This window comes from Rhincodon typus, chromosome 7 (assembly GCF_021869965.1).
Source record: "Rhincodon typus isolate 14 chromosome 7, sRhiTyp1.1, whole genome shotgun sequence".
NCBI classification, from domain to species: Eukaryota; Metazoa; Chordata; class Chondrichthyes; order Orectolobiformes; family Rhincodontidae; genus Rhincodon; species Rhincodon typus.
Genome location: NC_063338.1, coordinates 49497701 through 49519770, shown reverse-complemented (window position 1 = coordinate 49519770; position 22070 = coordinate 49497701). Strand labels below are relative to the sequence as shown.

Below are 22070 nucleotides of genomic sequence, written 5' to 3'. Positions count from 1 at the left end.
TTGGTTTTTAAACAATGTTTAGCCTTGTCTTGATATTCCAAACAAGCTAGTTATCTGAAAGACTGTTAACTGTCAATCCCTCGACTTTTAAAATTAAACAATCACTTATTGATCATTCTTAACAACATGCACAGACTTAAAAATCTAGTAAAAGAATTAGTTATTACTCACATTTCCAGGACCATAACTATGTCTGACTTTGATTCAAAGGCATCAACACATTGAACAAGCTTCGGGTGGTGCAGACAGTTCATAATACTGATTTCTTGCCTCACATTTTCTTTATCCTTCGCCGAAAAAGCCTTGAAAAACTTTCCTGCCCAAACTTTTCTAGTTTTCTTTTCAACAAGTTTGAAAACTTGTCCAAATTTTCCCCTGTAGACAAGATCACAATACTTTTCATATGAATTTGTACTGTTTAATGGAATCTATTAGATATTGGTTACTGTTGTTATATTATCAGGGCCACTCACGTTCCTATTTTTTCCAATATATCATAATATTCTGTGACCTTCTCACTTGTGTTGATGTTGACATCACGATAATCTGGCTCACCTTCTTTTTCATCTGAAAAGTAATTTTTTTGATGTTAAATGATAACACAGATTTTATTCTAATGAGCAAATAAGCAAAATATAAAATAATATTTACCATCATCAGACAGATCAGCTTCATCTTTGTTGTGATCTTAAAATTAAACAGAACTAAGTTAGACCAAAATATGAGAGGAAGATCTTTTTTTAAAAAAGAAACATCTTTCAAAGTATGAAAAGTTGACAGCTAATATTTTTCGTTAAAGCGTTTTATTTAAAACATATGCAAATGTTAACAAAAATTCCATTAAATTTGTATGAACTTCCTTAGTTTTAGTCCACAGTTTGAACATCAAATGGTATTTCGGTCACTTTTATAGCTGTCAACTTCATTGTAAAATCGTGACTATGAATGAAGCATGTGGTTCACATTAACAGCTTACATTTTTATGAAATAAGAAACAAGATTTTCTTTCATTGTAGGGGGAGGGGTCAAATTTGGGAAGGTATAGTAAATCAAAAAGTAGAGACAAGAGAAAAAGTATCGACATGGGAAATGATAAAGAATCCAGGACAGCAAGGTTAGAGAGTACAAATCTAAGAATTAACAAATCCACAAATGAGACTACAGGTTACAAAAAGAATAAAAGGCCAAAACTAAAGGCTCTGTAGCTCAATGTATTTGAATGAAAATAAATGAAGCGACAGCACAATTAGAAATAAAAAAAAGTGTGATCTGATAATCATTCCAGAGACATGACTGCAGGATGTCAAAAATTGAGATCTGAACATTGAAGCATCCATGTCATTGAGGAAAGATAGAAAGCTAGGAAAAGAGTGAAGGTACAGTTCTGTTAGTTAATGATGGTATTAGCACAATAAAGAGGGATGACCCAAGTTCAGCAAACCAGGATGTAGAAGCAGTTGGGGAAGACATGAGAAATAATTAATTGAGAAGTCACTTGTGGGAGTGGTGTATAGGCTTCCTAACAGTAACCCTCATGATAGGATGGAATATAAAGAAAGACATGATAGAAGCCTTAAATGTGGCAGCAGGCCATTTGGACCATCAAGTTCACACTGACCCTCCAAAGAGCATCCCATGCAGACACACCCCCACCCACACGTATCCTATAACCCTTCATTGCCCATGGCCAATCCACCTAACCTGCACATTTTTGGATTGTGGGAGGAAACTGGGGCACCCATAGAAGACTCATGCAGACACAGGGAGAGTGTGCAACTCCACACAGACAGTAGCCTGGGATTGGAAGCTAACCTGGGTCCCTAGTGCTATGAGGCAGCAGTGCTAACCACTGAGCCACCCTGCCACCTAAAGTTGTGCAGGTTAGGTGGATTGGCCATGATAAATTGCCCGTAGTGTTCAGGGATGTGCAGGCCAGGTGGATTAGCTGTGGAAAATGCAAGGTTACAGGGATATGGTAGGGGCGTGAGTCTGAGTGGGATGTTCTTTGGAGGGTCAGTGTGGACTTGATGGGCTGAATGGCCTGCTTCCACACCGTAGAAATTTTACAATTGTATAATGGAAGTTTGTTAGAAAGACATGGTGATAATCATGGAGGAGTTTTACTCTACAGACTTGAAAAATCATATGAGCAATGTTGTCCAGGTGAGTAATGAGGAAATTGTGCAATGGGATAGGATTAATTAATTATCTAATTGTAAAGGCACCCAAGGGTAGCAGCAATCATAATAAGACTGAATTTTACATTCAGTTTGAATGAGATAAGAGGCGAGCCACGACTAGTATTTTAACCTTAAATAAGGGCAATCATGAGGTCTCACTTAAGTCCTGTGTAACTGAAGCGTAATATCTGTACTTTTGCAATTTCCTGTGCAATAAAGTTAGCTTTTCTATTTTCCTGCCATACCTGCTTACTAAGTGTTTGCAATTCATGCACAAGGACACTCAGATCCTTCTACATCTCAGAGTCCTGCAATCCCTGAGCATTTAGGTAATCATTTTTTAAAATTATTCCTGCCAAAATGGACAACTCCATATTTCCCCACATCCCCTTGATTTCACATTTTCTCATATCCCTTTGTAGCCTCCTTACGTCCTCTTTACAACTTCTTTTCCAATCTATCTTTATAAATATAGCAACTGTACCTTTGGTATTTTCATCCAACTCGTTTATATAAATTGCAAAATGTTGAGGCACCAACACTGATCCCTTTGGCACATCACTTATTACATCTTACCAACCTGAAAAAGACTCCAGTATATATTCTATAAATGCTGATATGTTACCCCTACACCGTGAGGTTTTATTTTCTCTAATAACCTTTGATGTAGCACCTTATTTAATAACTTTTGGAAATCCAAGTGCAGCACATTAACCAGTTCCCCTTTATCCACAGCATATGTTACTGCCTCAATGAATGCTGATAAATTGAATCAATCTGATTTCTCTTGTACAAAACCATGTAGATCCTGCCTGGTTATCTTGAGCCTATCAAAGTACCTTGCTAGAACATCATTAATAATAGCGTCCAATATGTTACTGATGACAGATCTAAAGCTAACAGGCCTATAGTTTCCTGCTTTGAGTCTCTGTCCCTTTTTGAATACAGGAGTTACATTCAGTATTTGGAAATCCAATGGAACCTTCTCTAAATCTAGGAAATCTTGGAAAATTAAAACTAATGCATTAATATGTCACTAACCATTCCCTCTTCGGACTCTATTGTGTCTGGACTCAGGGCTGGTCACATTGCAGTTCCAACAATTTTGCTCAGTACTATTTCCCTGATTATTCTAATTTTCTTGTGTTCCTCTGTTTTTTCCATTTCCTGATTAGCCACTATTTCTGGGATGGTATTTGTATCTTCAGTAATAGAGACCATTGCAAAATATCTGTTGAGTTCAACTGCCATCTCGTAATTTTCCATTATTAATTCCCCAAATTCACTTTTTATAGGACTAAAGCTCATTTTGTTCTAACTCCTTTCTTTTTAAAATATCCAATAGAAACTCTTGTTTATTGGTTCTTATATTCCTACCTAACGTTCCCTCATACTCTAAATTTTCCTCTATATTAATCTTTTAGACATCCTGTGCAGTTTTTTCCGCCAAATTTTCTGACCTGCTATCCAACATAATTTTATGTTTTTTTCTTTAAATTTGATACCATCTTTAGCCTTCTGAGATAACCACAGATTTTCCTTGGGCATTTTCTTTCCTACTAGAATGTATCTATTCCATTTGTTCTGAAAAATCCCCTTAAATGTCTGCCACTGCATTTCTAGTAAATATTATGAGGTTGCAGAACTCTGAGATGCAGAGAGACCTGGGTGCTCTACAGAATGAATTGTAACAGGTTAGTGTAAGCAGGTATAATAAGTAAATGCTTATGCACAGGGAACTGAATACAAAAGTAGAAAGGTTATACTTCAGTTACACAGGGCTTTGGTCAGCCCATATAAATGCATTGAAAGTAATTAAGAAAAGGTTTATTAGACTAATACTTGGAATGGGCAAGTTGTCTTACAAGAAAATGTTGGATATACAAGGTTTGTACCAGTTTAGAAGAGTAAGAGGTGACTTAATTGAAACATATGTGCACATAGGGAAAGGATGTTTTCTCTAAAATCTAGAACTAGGTGTCACTGTTGTGCATTTAAGACTGTGATAAGGAGAATTTGTTCCTCACAGAGATTTGTGAGTCTTTGGATCTCTCTTCCTAAAAAGGAGCAGAATCCTTGAATATTTTCAAGGGAGAGGCATGCAAACAAGTTCTTGATAAGACAGAGGTGAAAGACTATTGGGGAAGGTGGAAATATAGAGTAATCAGGTTAGCCCTGGTCTTACTGAATGGTAGAGCATACTCAAGGGGCTGAGTGGCCTAGCCTTTTCCTAATTTGCATGTTTCTGCAGCATTAACCTCAGAATTCATGCACAATGTTTCTTACCACAGTGCAGCATTTAGAGACCAATATAATATTAAATAAAATCTGGTTTGAAACAATATTATTTAATAGGGCTAAACAAAGGATGATAATGAAAAATCATTAAAACATTTAAAATGTACACATCTGCCAGCTATGTACCACTCAAGGGAGAAAGCTTTGCGTAGGTTTATTTATTTCCTTTACGCAGAGCTAACCTTCTTTGACTCCCAATCTGACCAAATCAGATTCTTGACTTGGTTCACTAGTTCCGTAAACATTTACAGCTCGAACACGGAATTTGTATTCTTTGTCAGGATTTAGATCACACACATTGCAGGATGTGCTGCGACAGGTAGTTAGATTTGTCCATTGTTTCTCCACAGAATTCCAAGTTTCCACATTGTAAGATTGCACAACACTCCCACCATCGTATGTGGGACCATACCATGACAGGGTCAGGGTAGAATTACGAATATCAGAAGAGCATGGTTTTCCAGCAGGTGGTTCAGGTCTGTCTGTGTATAGAAAAACAAAACATTAGCAGAAAGATTTTAATAAATCTAAATGGAAGAAAATTGATTTTCAGTGTACTTCACCATTATATTCACATTTAATAGTTTGTCTTATATACCTCATCTTGGTTTTCATTTTATAAATTACAAAGTCACAAGAGGGCTGAACCCATGGGAGTGCAGAATAGACACAAATGGAAGGTTTGTGGCCTGAAAATAATGTTGGGTGACTTACTGTCCTTTCGATGCTGGAGCTCTGACAGCTGCCATCTTGGAAATGGTTTTCAAAATTTTTGAAATTTGTGGCTTCAGGTAGGAAGCTAAGTGAACCATGCAAGTTCAATTCACATAATACACATAGGATCAGATTGCAATTCATGACTCAAGTGTATAGTGCACATGCCTCACCCGTGTGCAACTGGACAGAAGTCCAATGGGTGAATTTTGTAGGGGCTCTTGGGAGGTCCTTAGAAAATGGCTCAATTAGAAACCTATCATATTATCCAGTCTATAAGCAGGCACACCTCCTCCCCACAGCCTGATTGGTAACTGATTCTGCACGGGGTCACACCAATTTCCTGCTTTCCCTAAACATGGAGATGTAGTAGGATACTCCTTTGGTGCCAGCAGCTTGCTCACTTTGCTGCATTTACAGGAGAAGTGGGTGTAAAAATAAAGAAAACTTAAGAGTAGAACTAGTTGACAGGGAGCACCTAAAGTTAAATCACACTTATCATTCCATTATCATTGGAAGTGATAGCAAAGCTGTGAGTGCAAATGTCACATATCCTGCTGGACAAGTCTGTCATTGTGGGAACCATCACATAAAATACTTAGATAACAAGGTGTAGAGCTGGATGAACACAGCAGGCCAAGCAGCATCAGAGGAGCAGGAAGGCTGACGTTTCAGGCCTCGACCCTTCTCCTCTATCCATCTTCTATCCGCCTCCCCCTCTCTCCCTATTTATTTCAGAACTCCCTTCTCCTCCCCCATTTCTGAAGAAGGGTCTAGGCCCGAAACGTCAGCCTTCCTGCTCCTCTGATGCTGCTTGGCCTGCTGTGTTCATCCAGCTCTACACCTTGTTATCTCAGATTCTCCAGCATCTGCAGTTCCTACTATCTCTGAAACATAAAATACTTAAATGGCTTTATTCCTTATTTTGTTCTTTTGAAGGCTTTTTATATCTTCAAGTCAAACAATATAGCTATAAGGCACTGAATCCTAAGCAGGTTTCTTTGTGGTTTTTGAGGTGCACTATGCAAAACAAAGCACAAACTTTAGGCTAACAAGAAACCAAGCTATAATCTGATATATTGTTCTCCACTTGAAACTTTAGTCTGACTAACAGAAGGATATCAAAATTTCTGCAAATCAACCTAATTGTAAATTCTGGCTGACAGTTCTGCTTTGTATCGCTAGCATTTTTTGATTGCCTACAGTTAACTTCCAAAGTTCTTTATGCGACCTGTGAAGAGACAATCATGATCTCTTAACGAAAAAATTTTAAAAGGGAAGGACTGACAAAAAACATATAGTTTAGATAATTCATTGATAAATATTCTTGCAGCCAAAATCTGAGTGGGTTTCTTATGTTAACGTTAAGATGGTAGATTAATGCTGAGCATCTGTCAAGAAACTAGCTCATATCCTGAGGAAAGGATAATTAACTTCAAAGATCTTGGAATAGAATTAGCTGATGGTTGATTATTTGTTGAAGACAAGTTCAAATGGCTTCAGTTTACTTTGTACCATAGGTACAAAGTAAGTCCAAGGGTTGAGTCCTCGGGCACAATAGCTTGTTCTCCAAAGATGCCCGAAATCAGGCCACATTTCAGCCTCCATGGAGAGGCTGCCTAATACTGTGTCGCTTCCAAATGCTTGTTTAATGACCCATTTTAGAAAGTAGCCTTAGATTTGCTTTATTCAACTCCTCTGATTGTAGATGCGGGCTAGCAGTGGCAGCCATTGAACTACTGGATATCTTTTGGTTATGTTTAATGGAGTGCTTTAATAGGCCACACAACTTCTTTTGGCTTCACAGTACACCTGACAGCTATGATCAATCCATTTGGCGCTATCTTCTGTCATACCTGAGGTTCACTAATTACAAGGCATGACACCCAAACTTCCCCTGGGTGAGCTGCTTGTACGCTCTGGCAGCTTGTTCTAAATATCTGGGTGAGGATTGAGGATGACTTGTTAAACTTTTGGTGGTAGGATGTCAACTAGGAAATCAGGGACCAATCTTTTACTTAGTACTAGATTTATTCACAAAATGTAACCCGCCACTTCTCTAAGTAACACTCCCAGCAAGTCTCTCTTCATAGTTAATATTCAACTACAAATGGCCAGGGTACTTTCTCAGTGGTACGAAGTGGATGTCCAAAAAGATTTGGGGGTTCAGCTGCATAGATCTTTAAAATGCCACAGAAAGGTACATAACATAATCAAGACGGCTAATGGAATGCTGGGCTTTTTATCTAAAAGACTATCTAAAGGATGCTCTTCAGAGGGGCAGTGTGGACTTGTTGGGCCGAATGGCCTGTTTCCACACTGTAGGGTTTCTATGATTCTATGACTCCAGTACAAGGACATAGATGTTATTCTGTAGCTGTTCAAACCTTGGTTAAATCTCACGTAGAGTACAGAGAGCAGATATAGGCACCACACTGTAGGAAGGATAATATTGGCCTTGGAGGGAGTAAAGCGTAGGTTTACAAAAATGATACCTGGACTTCGGGGTTAAATTACGAAGAGAAATTATATAAATTAAGCCTGTTTCCTCGAGAATTTAGAAGATTAAGGGATGATTTGATCGAAGTCTTCACGATATTAACAGGGAAAGACAGGGTAGACAATGATAAACTATTTCCATTGGTTGGAGATTCAAGAACTAGAGGGCATAGACTGAGAATTAGGGCCAGACCATTCAGGAGAAATGTTAGGAAGCACTTCTACACACAAAGGGTGGTAGAGGTTTTGAACCATCTTCTACAAATGGCAGTTGATGCTAGATCAACTGTTAATTTTAAATCTGAGCAAAAGTATTAAGGTATATGGACCAAAGGCAGGTATATGAAGTTAGGCCACAGATCAGCCATGATCTCGCTGAATGGTGAAACAGACTTGAGGGGCTGAATAGCCCGCTCTTGTTCCTATGTTCCTACAAATTATGGAACTTCTTTATGCTGATTTTTCTTTAACTGTAAAAATGAACCACATACAATTCAGATGAAAAGTGAATATGACAACCGTTACAATACAGAAGCACATGAGAAGTCTATATTAATTTGAACTTGATGCTTTTCAGCTAGTGTTCCGTTTAAGCTGCAGCCTTGTAGAAAATCAGCGCACATCACATGCATGCCAATTGGTATGTAAACACGTTGATTTCTGGTTCTGGGACTAGCTACCATGCATGGCCCTCAGAAGTCCAGCAGCAACAGGAAAAGCTAGAGGGAACATTGCCTCCAACTATATACCTAATCTCAATAATACAGTTAACATGTCACTAAATGGCCAATCTGTTCAATCATTGTGATTTTTATGTTTTGTACAAGCTTTGTCTCATTGTTGTTCATCTGACTCTTCAGCATATCACTATTTCCTTCTCTCTCATATGCTTATCTAATTTTCACTTAGATGCTTTTATACTGTTCACATTAACTATGTACTGTGATCTAGATTTTTTTCTATGATAGAGAGTCACTTTTTTGTTCCCAAAATGTTGGAGGTGTTTCACAGAGTCAACTATCCTTAGAACAGTAACTGTTTCCACTTATGTATTATTTTAGTAAGTTGTTAAAATTTGTTAACGGGATGTGGGCGTCTTTGGCCATGCCAATATTTATTGTCCATTTCTAATTGCTCAGACAGCAGTTAAGAATCAACCAACTTGCTGTGGGTCTGGAGCCACATGTTGGCCAGACCACATCAGGATGGCAGATTACCTTCCCTAAAGGATATTAGTGAACCAGATGAGTTTTTCTGACAATCAGCAACGGTTTCATGGCCATCATTAGACTCTTAATTACACAATTTCTAAACATTGAATTCAAACTGCACTATCTGCCCTGGCGGGATATGAACTCAGGTCCCCAAGACATTACCTGGGTCTCTGGATTAAAAGGTTACTGATGATATCACTAGGCTCTCACCTCCCCAAAGACCCAGGTACATAATACACAATGCAAACAGATTAGACCTGGTACAGCAGGTCTGAAACTGGTTGACTGGCTTTGATAGCAGGATATTTATTGGAGAGGCAATACACCTTTTTGGATATGGTCCCAGGACACATTATGGAGAAGTAAGGTTGCCTTTGGGAGGGATATGTTGCCCTTTGGAATTGTTAAAAAGCAGGCATCAAAGTGTGTTAAATAAACCCATTGCAATTGTCAACAGATTTATCAAAAACAACTGTCAGAAATGTCAAAAACAACAATTAAAAGGATATGTCAAAGGGAATAGTCAAAATTGTTTACAAGACTGCTCAAAGAGAACAAGTATCAATGCATTTAGATGGCCTGCCATGTATGGGTCCTCCTTAGTTAGGGTGGACTCAGTTACTTGGCAGGTTTCCCACCTGCCTGATTATAATATCCTCCTAACACACTTACCATTGAAAGGGCACAATATTCTGCCTATTATGTGCAATGTGTAGGTGATCTCATAACAAAAGAAATAAGAGCAGGAGTATTGCCATATGACCCTTGAGTCAATTTTACCAATCAACAAGATCATGATTCAGCCTTAACCATAATTCCATTTTTCTGCCTGATCCCCAATGCCTTGATTCTCTAGAATCCAAAAATCTGAAAACTATCTATCTATCTCAGCCTTGAGTATACTCAACAACTGAGCAACCACTATCCGAGGAGATAGAGATTTCTAAAGATTGTCAACCATTTGAGTGAGGAACATCCTCACCAACTCAATCCATAACGATCAACAACTCACCATGAGAGTAAGCCTCTCTAAAGAAAAGGCCTCCTACATTCTAAACTCTTGACATGTTATTATATCAGTGTGTGGTATGAAAACAGAACCTGAAATAGATCAGGTATTTACACAGACACAACCCCTCCTCCCCACTATCTTAACCCGCATTGGAAATTAAACCATAGGAACATAAGACACAACAACTAGGAACATGAGAAGGAAAAATCAGCCTCTTGAGCTTGCACTGCCATTCAATACAATCATGACTAATCTTATCTAGCCTCAACTCCACTCTCCTGTTTGCTCTCCATAACCCTTCAACCCATTACTAATTAAAAATCTGTCTTTCTCCTCCTTAAATTTACTCAATGCCCTAGTATTTACCTCACTTTGAGGTAGTGAAACCATGGAACAACATCTTTGAAGATTAGAGACAACATAGTATGGAGCTGGAGGAACACAGCAGGCCAGGCAGCATCAGAGGAACAGGAAAGTTGACGTTTCAGGTCGGGACCCTTCTTCAGAAATGGGGAGGGGTAAGGGAGCTCAGAAATAAATAGAGAGGAGTGGTGGGGCTAGGGAAGATAGGTGGGATTGTGAACAATGAGTGCAGGTAGGGAGTGGTGGGGATTGTTCTGTGGGAAGGGTGGGACAGAAAGGTGGGGAAGATGATGGACAGGTTGTGTCAGGTCAAGGAGGCAGGGATGAGAGGGAGGGTTGGACATGGGATGAGGCCAGGGGTGGGGAGATTTTAAAACTGGTGAATTCCATGTCTAGGCCATTGGGCTGTAGGCTCCCGAGGCAGAATATGAGATGCTGTTCCTCCAGTTTGCAGGTGGTGTCATTGTGACACTAGAGGAGGCCCAGGATGGACATGTCACCCAGGGAGTGGGAGGGGGAATTAAAATTGTTGGCGAATGGAAGGTGTTGTCATTTGTCATGTACAGAGTACAGATGCTCTTCAAAACGGTCTCCGAGTCTATGCTTGGTCTCACCGATATAGAGGAGGCTACATTGGGAGCAGCAGATACAGTAGACCAAGTTGACTGATGTGCAGGTGAACCCCTGTCTGATATGGAAGGTTTGTTTTGTGCCTTGAATGGAGGTGAGGGGGGACGTATGGGGCAGGTGTAGCACTTCATGAGGTTGCAGGGAAAGGTGCCGGGGGTGGTGGGCCTAGTGGGGGGTGTGGAGCGGATGAGGGATTCGCAGAGACAGCAGTCCCTACGAAAGGCAGATAGGGGTGGGGAGGGAAATATCTCTTTGGTTGTGGGGTTGGATTGTAGGTGGTGAAAGTGACAGAGAATGATACATTGGATGCAAAGATTGGTGGGGTGGTATGTGAGGACCAGGGAATCCTGTCTTTATTTTTGCTGGGGGTTGGGGTAGGGGATGCGGACATGAGGGCAGAAGTGCGGGAAATGCAAGAGATATGTTGAAGGTATTTTCGATCACCGGAGGAGGGAAGTTATGGTACTTGAAATAAGAGGACATCTGCGATGTTTGGGAGTGGAATGCCCCATCTTGGCTGCAGATGCGACGGAGGGGGAGGAATTGGGAGAAGGGGATCACATTCTTGCAGGAAGGTGGGTGAGGGAAGGTGTAGTCTAGGTAGCTGTGGGAGTCGGGGGGCTTGAAATAGATGTCAGTTTTGAGGCGGTCACCAGAGATGGAGACGGAGAGGTCCAGGAAGGAGAGAGAGGTTTCGGAAATGGTCCAAGTGAATTTGATGTTGGGGTGAAAGGTGTTAGTAAAGTTGATGATCTATTCAAGCACCTTGTGGGAGCACGAGGCAGCGCCAATACAGTCATCAATGTAATAGAGGAAGAGGTGGGGGATAGTTGCAGTGTAACAGCAGAAAATGGACTGTTCCACGTATCCTACAAAGAGGGAGACATAGCTCCGGCCCATGTGGATGCCCATGGCCACCCCCTTAGTCTGTAGGAATCCTCTCCACCCCGCTCTCCGCAGGGACCGCTCTCTCCCCGACTCCCTCGTCTGCTCCACACTCCCCACTAACCCCACCACCCCCGGCAGCTTTCCCTGCAACCGCAGGAAGTGCTACACCTGCCCGTATACCTCCCCCCTCACCTTGATTCAAGTCACAAAACAAACCTTCCATATCAGACAGGGGTTCACCTGCACATCCATCAACTTCGTCCGCTGCATCCGCTGCTCACAATGTGGCCTCCTCTACATTGATCAGACTAAGTGTCGACTCTGAGACCATTTTGTAGAGCGTTTGCGCTCTGTACGCGACAAACGACAACACCTGCCGGTCGCCAACCATTTTATCTCTCCCTCTCCCTCCCCCACCCACGTGGGTGACATGTCCATCCTGGGCCTCCTCTCGTGTCACAATGGCACCACCTGCAAACTGGAAAAGTAACACCTCATATTCTGCCTCGGGAGCCTATGGCCTGATGGCCTAAACATGGAATTCACCAGTTCTAAAATCTCCCCACCCTTGGCTTCATCCCATGTCCAACCCCATCCCATGTCCAACCCTCCCTCTCACCCCCACCTCCTTGACCCGACACAACCTGTCCATCTTCTCTCCCACCTATCCACTCCTCCCATCCCACTGACCAATCCCCACTACTCCCTACCTGCACTCACCTATCACCATCCCATCTACCTTCCCCAGGCCCACCCCTCCCCCATTTCTGAATAAGGGTCCTGACCCGAAATGTCAACTTTCCTGCTCCTCTGATGCTTCCTGGCCTGCTGTGCTCCTCCAGCTCCACACTGTGTTATCTCTGACTCCAGCATCTGCAGTTGTTGCCATGTCTTCTTTGAAAATTACATGGTTTTCCCGAAAAAGCAATTAATGTGGTTTTTTTTGGCAACTGCCCAGATGGAGAATTTAAAAACTCTCAGAAGAAAATAGCACAGTATTATTTTTCATTAGAAAATAACTTTCCACATGAACATATTAATAAGTCTGCAAATAGAAATTTCTTTTGATGTTTATAAAATACAGCCTGAAAAGGACATTTCTAATGGATTAAGCATTTTTAACCTGATTTGCCAAACACATGGCCTAAATCATATTGTATTTCTGCACGATGGTAACGGATGGTGAAAACAACTTAATTTGTTGAACAAGGATATGGACAGCATTGCTCAAGAACAGCCCAAATTACTATTCATCACAAATCAGTTTAGACTACATTCCACTCAATTTAGTTTCTTTTCACTTCCCTATATGCTATGCCATGTAGTACACATAGTATTGATTGAGGCTATTACAATTGTGGAGATCTTTTCAAATTTGATTTGTGGACAACAAAATATTGTACAACTCTGAAGGCACATTAAAAACTTTGAAGATAATGGGGTCTTAGATGCTGCTTCATCAATGACGTTCCTTCCATCACAAGGTCAGAAGTAGGGATGTTCACCAATGATTGCACAATGTTTAGCACCATTTGCAACTCCTCAGATACTAAAGCAGTCCATATTCAAATGCAACAAGATCTGGAAAATATCCAGGGTTGGGCTGAAAATTGGCAAGTAACATTTTTGTCACACAAATGCCAGGCAATGGCCATATCCAATAAGAGACAATCTAATCTCCACCCCTTGACATTCAATGGTGTTAGCATCGCTGAATCCCCCACTATCAATATCCTTCGGTTATCATTGACCAGAAACTCAACTGGACTTGCCATGTAAATACAACGGCTACAAGAACAGATCAGAGGTTAAGAATACTGCAAGTAACTCACCATCTGAAAGCCTGTCCACCATCTACAAGGCAAAAGCCAGGAGCATGATGGAATACTCCCCACTTGCCTGAATGTGTGCAGCTCCAACAGCTCTCAGAAGCTTGACACCATTCAGGACAAAGCAGCCTGCATGATTGGGATCATATCCACAAGCATCCACTCCCTCCACCTCTGATGCTCAGTAGCAGCAGTGTGTTCTATCTACAAGATGTACTGCAGAAATTCACCAAAGATCCTCAGACAGCACCTGCCAAACCACAACCATCTCCATCTGGAAGGACAAGGACAGTAGATACCACCAGCAAGCTCCCCTCCAAGCCACTCACCATCCTGACTTGGAAATATATCACCGTTCCTTCATTGTTGCTGGGTCAAAATCCTGAAATTCCCTCCCTCAGGGAGTTTTGGGTCTATTTACAGCAAATGGACTGCAGTGGTTCTAGAAGGCAGCTCACTGCCACCTTCTCAAGGGCAACCAGGGATGGGCAATAAAATCCCCAGCTGACAACACCTACATCTCACAAGTCAATAAAAACATTAATAAGATAACTGAAAGTAAAGGAACTTTCCATGGCTGTGAACAATGATTCTGGTGCACTCACATCAAATCAATGGAGTACTGCAATCAAAAATGAGAAAATAATAAAAATACATTTTAAATAGATATTATTATTCTGGTGAAGTTATTAGTATATAATTTCTCCAGGTTATCATAATGCTGTGTATCACTAATTATATCTTCACTAACAAAATAATTTAAAAATACTTTAAAACATATTCGCCAGTGAATTTCCATGACATTGCACATTGTGGACAAATGTTGACTAAATACGATAATGCAAAATATATCTGGAGGGCTGCTGACTTGTTACATGCCTATTATTTTAAAGATTATTGTTTCTGTCTTACACACCTCTATTGTCTCTATTTTGCTGTTCTCTCTGCCTTTCTGGTCTCTTTTCTTCTTATCTTATGTTTTTCCAATCTACTGTGAAATTTGCTTCTCTTGCTGTCTTTTGCTGCCTTCCCTTGGCTGGTTTCTTCTTTTCTTACAGATAGGAATTGTTGGTTTGTGAGGTATTTTGTGTCAGGCCAAGGAGCCACTAGAGACTGCATTTTTTGGTGAGGGTTGCCAGAAAACGATGGCCTATTGTTCTAGTCAGGATCCTGTCCATCCCATTGCCCATTACTTGCAGTTGCTGTGTGCTACACTTCGCAAATTACTCAATCAACAATTTAACAACAGTAAGTCCCATATATGTGGCGTCTTTAGAGTCAAAGAGATATACAGCAGACCCTTTGGTCCAACTCGTCCATGCCAACCAGATATCCTAAATTAATCTAGTCCCATTTGCCAGCATTTGGCCCATATCCCTCTAAACCCTTCCTATTCATATACCGATCCAGGTGCCTTTTAAAAGTTGTAATTGTACCAGCCTTCACCACTTCCTCTGGCAGCTCATTCCATATACACACCACTCTCTGTGTGAAAAGGTTGCCCCTCAGGTCCCTTTTAAATCTTTCCCCTCTCACCTTAAACCATTGCCCTCTAGTTTTGGACTTCCCCACCCTGGGGAAAAGACCTTATCTATTTATCTTATCCATGCCCCTCATTATTTTATAAACCTTTATAAGGTCACCCCTCAGCATACGACTCTCCAGAGGAAATAGCCAAAGTCTATTCAGCCTCTTCCTATAGCTCAAACCCTCCAACTCTGACAACGTCCTTGTAAATCTTTTCTGAACCTTTCAAGTTTCACAACATCGTTCCAATGGCAGGGAGACCAGAATTGCACGCAGTATTCCAAAAGTGGCCTAACCAATGTCCTGTACAGCTGCAACATAAACTCCGAACTTCTCTACTGAATGCACTGACCAACAAAGACAAGCATACCAAACACCTTCTTCACAATTCTAACTACCTGCAACTCCACTTTCAAGGAACTATGAACCTGGACTCCAAGGTCTCTTTGTTCAGTAACACTCATCAGGAGCTTACCATTAAGCGTTTAAGTCCTGCCCTGGTTTGCCTTTCCAAAATGCAGCACCTCACATTTGTCCAAATTAAACTCTGTCTGCCTTTCCTCTGCCCATTTGCCCACCTGATCAAGGTACTGTTGTATTCTGAGGTAACCTTCTTCGCTGTCTACTACAACACCAATTTTGGTAAGTCTGCAAACTTATTAACCTTACATTCTATGTTCACATCCAAATCATTTATATAAATGACAAAAGGCAGTGGACCCAGCACCGAACTTTGTGGCACCCGTTGCTCACAGGCCTCCAGTCTGAAAAGCAAACGCCCATCACTACCCTCTGTCTCTACATTCGAGCCAGTTCTGTATCCCAATAGCTAGTTCGCCCTGTATTCCATGTGATCTAACCTTGCTAACCAGTCTACCGTGAGCAACTTTGTCGAATGCCTTACTGAAGTCCATAAAGATCACGTCCACTGCTCTGCCCTCATCAATCCTCTTCAGTGTTTCTTCAAAAAACACAATCAAGTTAATGAAACACGATTTCCCACGCACAATGCCATGTTGACTATCCATGATTGGTCCTTGCCTTTTGAAAATACATGTAAATCCTATCCTTCAGGATTCCCTCCAACAACGTGACCACCACTGATGTCAGACTCACTGGTCTATAGTTCCCTGGCTTTTCCTTACCACCTTTCTTAAATAGTGGCACCATGTTAACCAACCTCCAATCTTCTGGCCTCACCTGTGGCTATCAATGATACAAATATCTCAGCATGGGGCCCAGCAATCACTTCCCTCACTTCCCACAGCTCTAGGGTACACCTGATCAGGTCCTGGGAATTTATCCACATTTATGCATTTTAAGATGTTCAGCACCTCCTCCTCAGTAATACGAACATTATTCAAGAGGTAGCTATTTATTTTCCCACGTTCTCTATCTTCCATTTCCTTCTCTACAGTAAACACTGATACAAAATACTCGTTTAATATCTCCCCCATCTCCTGCAGTTCCACACATAGGCGGTCTTGCTGAACTTTAAGGGGCCCTATTCTCTCCCTGGTTACCCTTTTGTCCTTAATGTATTTGTAGAATCCCTTTGGATTCTCCTCAACCCTATTTGCCAAAGCCATCTCATGTCCCCTTTTTACTCTTCTGATTTCCCTCTTAAGTATACTCCTACTGCCTTTATACTCTTCTAGGGATTCACTGAATCCCTGCTATCTATACCTGACAAATGCTTCCTTCTTATTCTTAACCAAGATCTCAATTTATCCAATCATCCAGCGTTCCCTACATCTACCAGCCCTGCCCTTCACCCTAACAGGAACATACTGTCTCTGGACTCTCTTTTTCTCATTTTTGAAGGCTTCCCATTTTCCATCTGTCCCTTTACCTGTGAACGTTCACCCTCAATCAATTTTTGAAAGCTCTTGCCTAATACCATCAAAATTTGCCTTCCTCCAATTTAGAACTTTAGCTTTTAGATCCAGTCTATCCTTTCCCATCACTGTTTTAAAACTAATAGAATTATGGTCGCTGGCCCAAATCGCTCTCCCACTGACACCTCAGTCACCTGCCCTGCCTTATTTCCCAAGAGTAGGTCAAGTTTTCCAACTTCTCTAGTAGGTGCACCCACATAATCAGAAACTTTTCTTGTACACACTTAACAAATTCCTCCTCATCTAAGGCCTTAACACTATGGCAGTCCCAGTCTATGATTGGAAAGTTAAAATCCCCTCCCATAACCACCCTATTATTCTTGCAGATAACTGAGAACTCCTTACAAATTTGTTTTGCAATTTCCTGCTGACTATTAGGGGGTCTTTGGTACAATCCTAATAAGGTGATCATCCCTTTCTTGTTTCTCAGTTCCACCAAAATAACTTTCCTGGATATTTCCCCAGGAATATCCTCCTTCAGTACAGCCGTAATGTTATCCCGAATCAAAAATGCCACTCCCCCTCATCTCCTGCCCCCATTTCTAACCTTCCAATAGCATCTGCACCCGAGAACATTAAGCTGCCAGTCCTGCCAATCTCTGAGATATGTCCCTGTAAATGCTATGATATCCCAGCCCCCATGTTCCTAACCATGCCCTGTGTTCATCTGCCTTACCTGTTAGGCCCTTTGTACTGAAATAAATGCACTTTAATTTATCAGTCCTACCTCATTCTCTGCTTTGTTCCTGTCTTGACCTATTTGACTTACTCCTTTTCCGAACCGTACCAGTCTCAGACTGATGTATTTCCTCACTATCTCCCTAGGTCCCAAAGCACCCCCCTTAGTAGTTTAAATCCTCCCAAGCAGCTCTAGCAAATCTCCCCGCCAGTGTATCAGTCTCAATCAAATTTAGGTGCAATCCGTCCTTCTTATACAGGTCACTTTTAGCCCAAAAGAGATTCCAGGGATACAAAAAAGTGAATCCTTCTCTCCTGCACCAGCTCCTCAGCTACGCCTTCATCTGCTCTAACCTCCTATTCCTACCCTTACTAGCTTGCGGTACTGGGATTAATCCAGATATTACTACCCTCGAGGACCTACTTTTTAAAATTCCTGCCTAACTTTCTATATTCTCTCCTCAGAATTCTGCCCTTATCTCTTCCTATGCCATTATTCCCAATGTGTACAACGAACTCCTGCTGGACCCTCTCCCCTTTGAGAATTTTCTACACTGTCTTCCAAATATCCTTGATGCTGGCTCCATGGAGGCAACACAATATTCTGATGTCTCCCTGTCAGCCGCAGAAACGTCTGTCTGTGCCTCTGACTAGACAGTTCTCTATCACAATCGATTGCTTGGAACTTGGTGTAACCCTTGTTAGATTAGAACTAGTGTTGATACCAGAAACCTGGCTGTCAATGCTACATTCCCCTGAGCGTCCACCACCCCTACATTTTCCAAAAGAGCACACTTGTTTGAGATGGAGATAGCCACAGGAGACTTCTACACCACCTGCTTACCTCTCCTACCTTTCCTGGAGGTCAGCCAAATACCTGACTGCATCTTCCGTTTATCTGTCTTCCAGCAACTGCCATCCATCACACCCTCTAGCTCCTGTAAATTCCTCATTGACTCTAACTGCTGCTTCAACCGATCCATGCAATCCAATAGGATTCGCAACCAAACACACTTCCTGCAGACATAGTCATCAGTAACGTGGAAACGCTCCCTAATCTCCCATATCCAACAGGAAGAGCACATCACTCTATTAATGAACATACTTGCACCTAAACAAGCTGCAGACCCTGAAAATAGCAGAGTCTTACTGCTGTAAAAACACTGCTATTGGCTAGCTTAGTACTTTTTAAAAATATTTTTAAAGTTTACTCAAGATACATATCCCAAGAACAACACATAATCAAAAAAGAACCCAAGCTACTTACTGTCATAGTTTTACAAAAAAAAATTAAGGTTACACTTTAAAACTGGCCACATAACTGCTCCCCTGCTATGAGCTCCTGGACACAGGTTCCTCCAAGGTCGGCTGCGAATTTCGCTGTTTGTTTATTTTTCTTAGAACCAACTCTGATGTCCAGAGATAAATGAAATCAAACGGCAAAGGCAGCAGCTTTGCAGGTTACTGCTGTGTCAGACAGCCCTGTAGGCTTCTTTCTCAATGTGAATCACTTCTCATGTGGCCATTAGCTTTATTTCCTTTACTCCTTTATAACGTGCTGTTGTTTTGATCTTTCTTTCCCAAACAATGCAACAGCTTATTATACACTAGGGGAGGAAATGGCCTAGTGGTATTATCGCTAGACTGTTAATCCAGAGACCCAGATAATGTTTTGGGGGCCCGGGTTTGAATCCCACCATGGCAGATGGTGGAATTCGAATTCAATAAATATCTGGAATTAAGAACCTAATGATAACTGTGAATCGATTGTCAGGAAAAAAAAACTATCTAATGTCCTTTAGGGAAGGAAACTGCCATCCTTACCTGGTCAGCCCTACATGTGACTCCAGACCCACACCAATGTGGTTGACTCTGAACTGCCCTCTGGGCAATTAGGGATGGGCAATAAATGCTGCCTATTCAGGGACACCCTCATCCCGTTAATGAATAAAGGAAAACAAAAAGTACTGCTCCTAGAATTCAAGAAAATCTGCTCCAACACTGAAAATACCTCAAAAAAGGAGCATCTCGTACAATCATAATTTTTTTCCCGTCCACCATCTTGGATTACCCAGAATCCTATGTAATAAAACATCTCAAACTTCATAAAACAAAGTCTAACATCTCATGAGAGATTAGGGTACATGATCGAAAGCTTGGGCACACACATAACTTCTAAGAAGAATCTTAAAGGAGAAAAGACGTGTAAAGAGGGAAAAACGTAGAGAAGTTTCAGGAATTGGGAAAGCAACAAAGGAAAATGATCAAAGGATCTTCCATTTAGTGGTAAAGGCATCCATAAACTCGTCACACCTATTGCTAGAGGTGACAGCAGAGGAGAGGAGTTTAAGAACATAATTTACAGTTGAGAAAAAACTTGTCAAAGGAATATTTTTGCATGTCAGGATGATTCTGGAATAGTGAACCGTTCTTGCAGATAACAGCGAGACCTAAACACCTTTTGTGGTCCAATTGGATCCGATACTGAATGGCTCAATCAATTGTCTGCATTTTTGGACTTAAGGGAAAAGATGAGGACCATTGTGTCCAGTTCTGGTCACCTCATTACAGGAAGGATGTGGAAGCGTTGGAAAAGGTACAGAGGAGATTTACCAGGTTGTTGCCTGGAATGGAGGGAAGGTTGAGAGAGCTAGGGCTTTTCTCTTTAGAACAACGAAGGATGAGAGGTGACTTGATAGAGGTGTACAAAATGATCAGAGGTATAGATAGAGGAGGCAGCCAGAGACTTTTTCCTAGGGTGGAGGTAGCTATTACGAGGGGGCATAGTTTAAGAGTGAGTGGAGGTAGATATAGGGGAGACGTCAGAGGTAGGTTCTTTACTCAGAGAGTGCTCGGGGCATGGAATGCATTGCCGGAGAGGGTAGTGGAGTCGGCCTCATTAGGGGCATTTAAGAGGCTATTAGATCGGCATATGGATGATAGTATAAGGTAGGGGTGGAGGTTAGATAGACCTTAGGATTCAGGTAAGAGTTCGGCACAACATCGTGGGCCAAAGGGCCTGTACTGTGCTGTACTGTTCTATGTTCATGCTGGGGAAATGAGCACAGGGTAAGAGACAGTATCGATGTTACTGGGCACACTGTGGTATCAGAGATGTATGAGAAGCTGTGGCTGAGCAGACTAGTAGCTACACAGTGGGATTTTGAACATGCAGTTGCAAGTGAATTGGAAGAGAGAAATTTTCAAATACAGATACAGAAGGAAGGAGGATTAGGAAGGGGAATGTGGATGGAGGGTGGCTTCATCCATGATTACCACAATGGTAGCAGCAAGGCCAAGTAAGATGGTATGGTTAAGGTGGTGGGCTGTGAATACGGATTGAGGTGTTTATAAGGAGAGAGAAATTAAGGCTACGACCAGAGATAGTAGATTCAGAAGAGAAAGACTGTGATAAATCAAGGGAGATTGAAAACTTCAAGGAAGAGTAGTCATGGTGTAAGGGCTTAATGAGCAAAGCAGTTAAGATATTTGGCTGAGAAAATGTTTATATTTATTTGGCTTTGTGGTAACATATATTCACATAATATCCCTTAATCCATGACCTTACCACTGTGCTCTCCCCTTCAAACCACCTTCTTAGCTCCATCAGCATCCATATTACACATTAGTGCAATTAATAAGGCTTAAGATATCAGATATTACTGTACAAGTACTTAGTGATGAAAAACCTTAATTTGTGGTGCTATTGGCACGTTGCTAAGAAATTCTTTAGGTTAGGGTCGCTTTAACTGACAATTACTGTGATATAGCTTTAACACAAAACACTGGACCAAACTAAACTTGTGCCAAGCTCCTTTGTGCACTGGTGAATTTGACATCAGCGGTAAACACAAGCCAAATCTACAATAAGAGATAACACGGTGTAGAGCTGGATGAACACAGCAGGCCAAGCAGCATCAGAGGAGCAGGAAGGCTGACGTTTCGGGCCTAGACCCTTCTTCAGAAAAGTCTACAATGCTGATTAAATGATCTGAGGAATATAGTTTACCAGAGCCTCCAGACAAAAGATAGATAAGAACACAAGGACTAGGAGCAGGAGTAGGCAATTCAGCCCGTTGAGCCTGTTCCTCCATTTAATACGATCATGGCTGATCTCATTTTGGCCTCAACTCCACTTTCTTGACCATTCCCCATTATCCTTCAATGCAGCGGTAATTAAAAATCTGTCTCCTTCTTAAAATTATTTAGTATCCTGGCTATTTTTCACATCATCAAAACGGAGAAAGTTTGTTTTCATGGGATAACAAGGCGTAGAGCTGGATGAACACAGCAGGCCAAGCAGCATCAGAGGAGCAGGAAAGCTGACGTTTCGGGCCTGA

The 22070-nt window shown here is 41.4% G+C and overlaps 1 protein-coding gene across 1 annotated transcript in view; it reads right to left on the bottom strand.

Annotated features, from left to right (window-relative positions):
• Positions 1–22070, bottom strand: part of mylka (myosin, light chain kinase a) — a 376415-nt gene that overhangs the window by 43962 nt on the left and 310383 nt on the right. The window contains exons 24-27 of the mRNA XM_048599211.1: positions 4661–4960; positions 652–687; positions 474–567; positions 172–375 (exon numbers count right to left, since the gene is read on the bottom strand). Of these exons, the coding sequence (XP_048455168.1) occupies positions 172–375; positions 474–567; positions 652–687; positions 4661–4960 (634 nt within the window). The remainder of the gene's footprint in view (positions 1–171; positions 376–473; positions 568–651; positions 688–4660; positions 4961–22070) is intronic.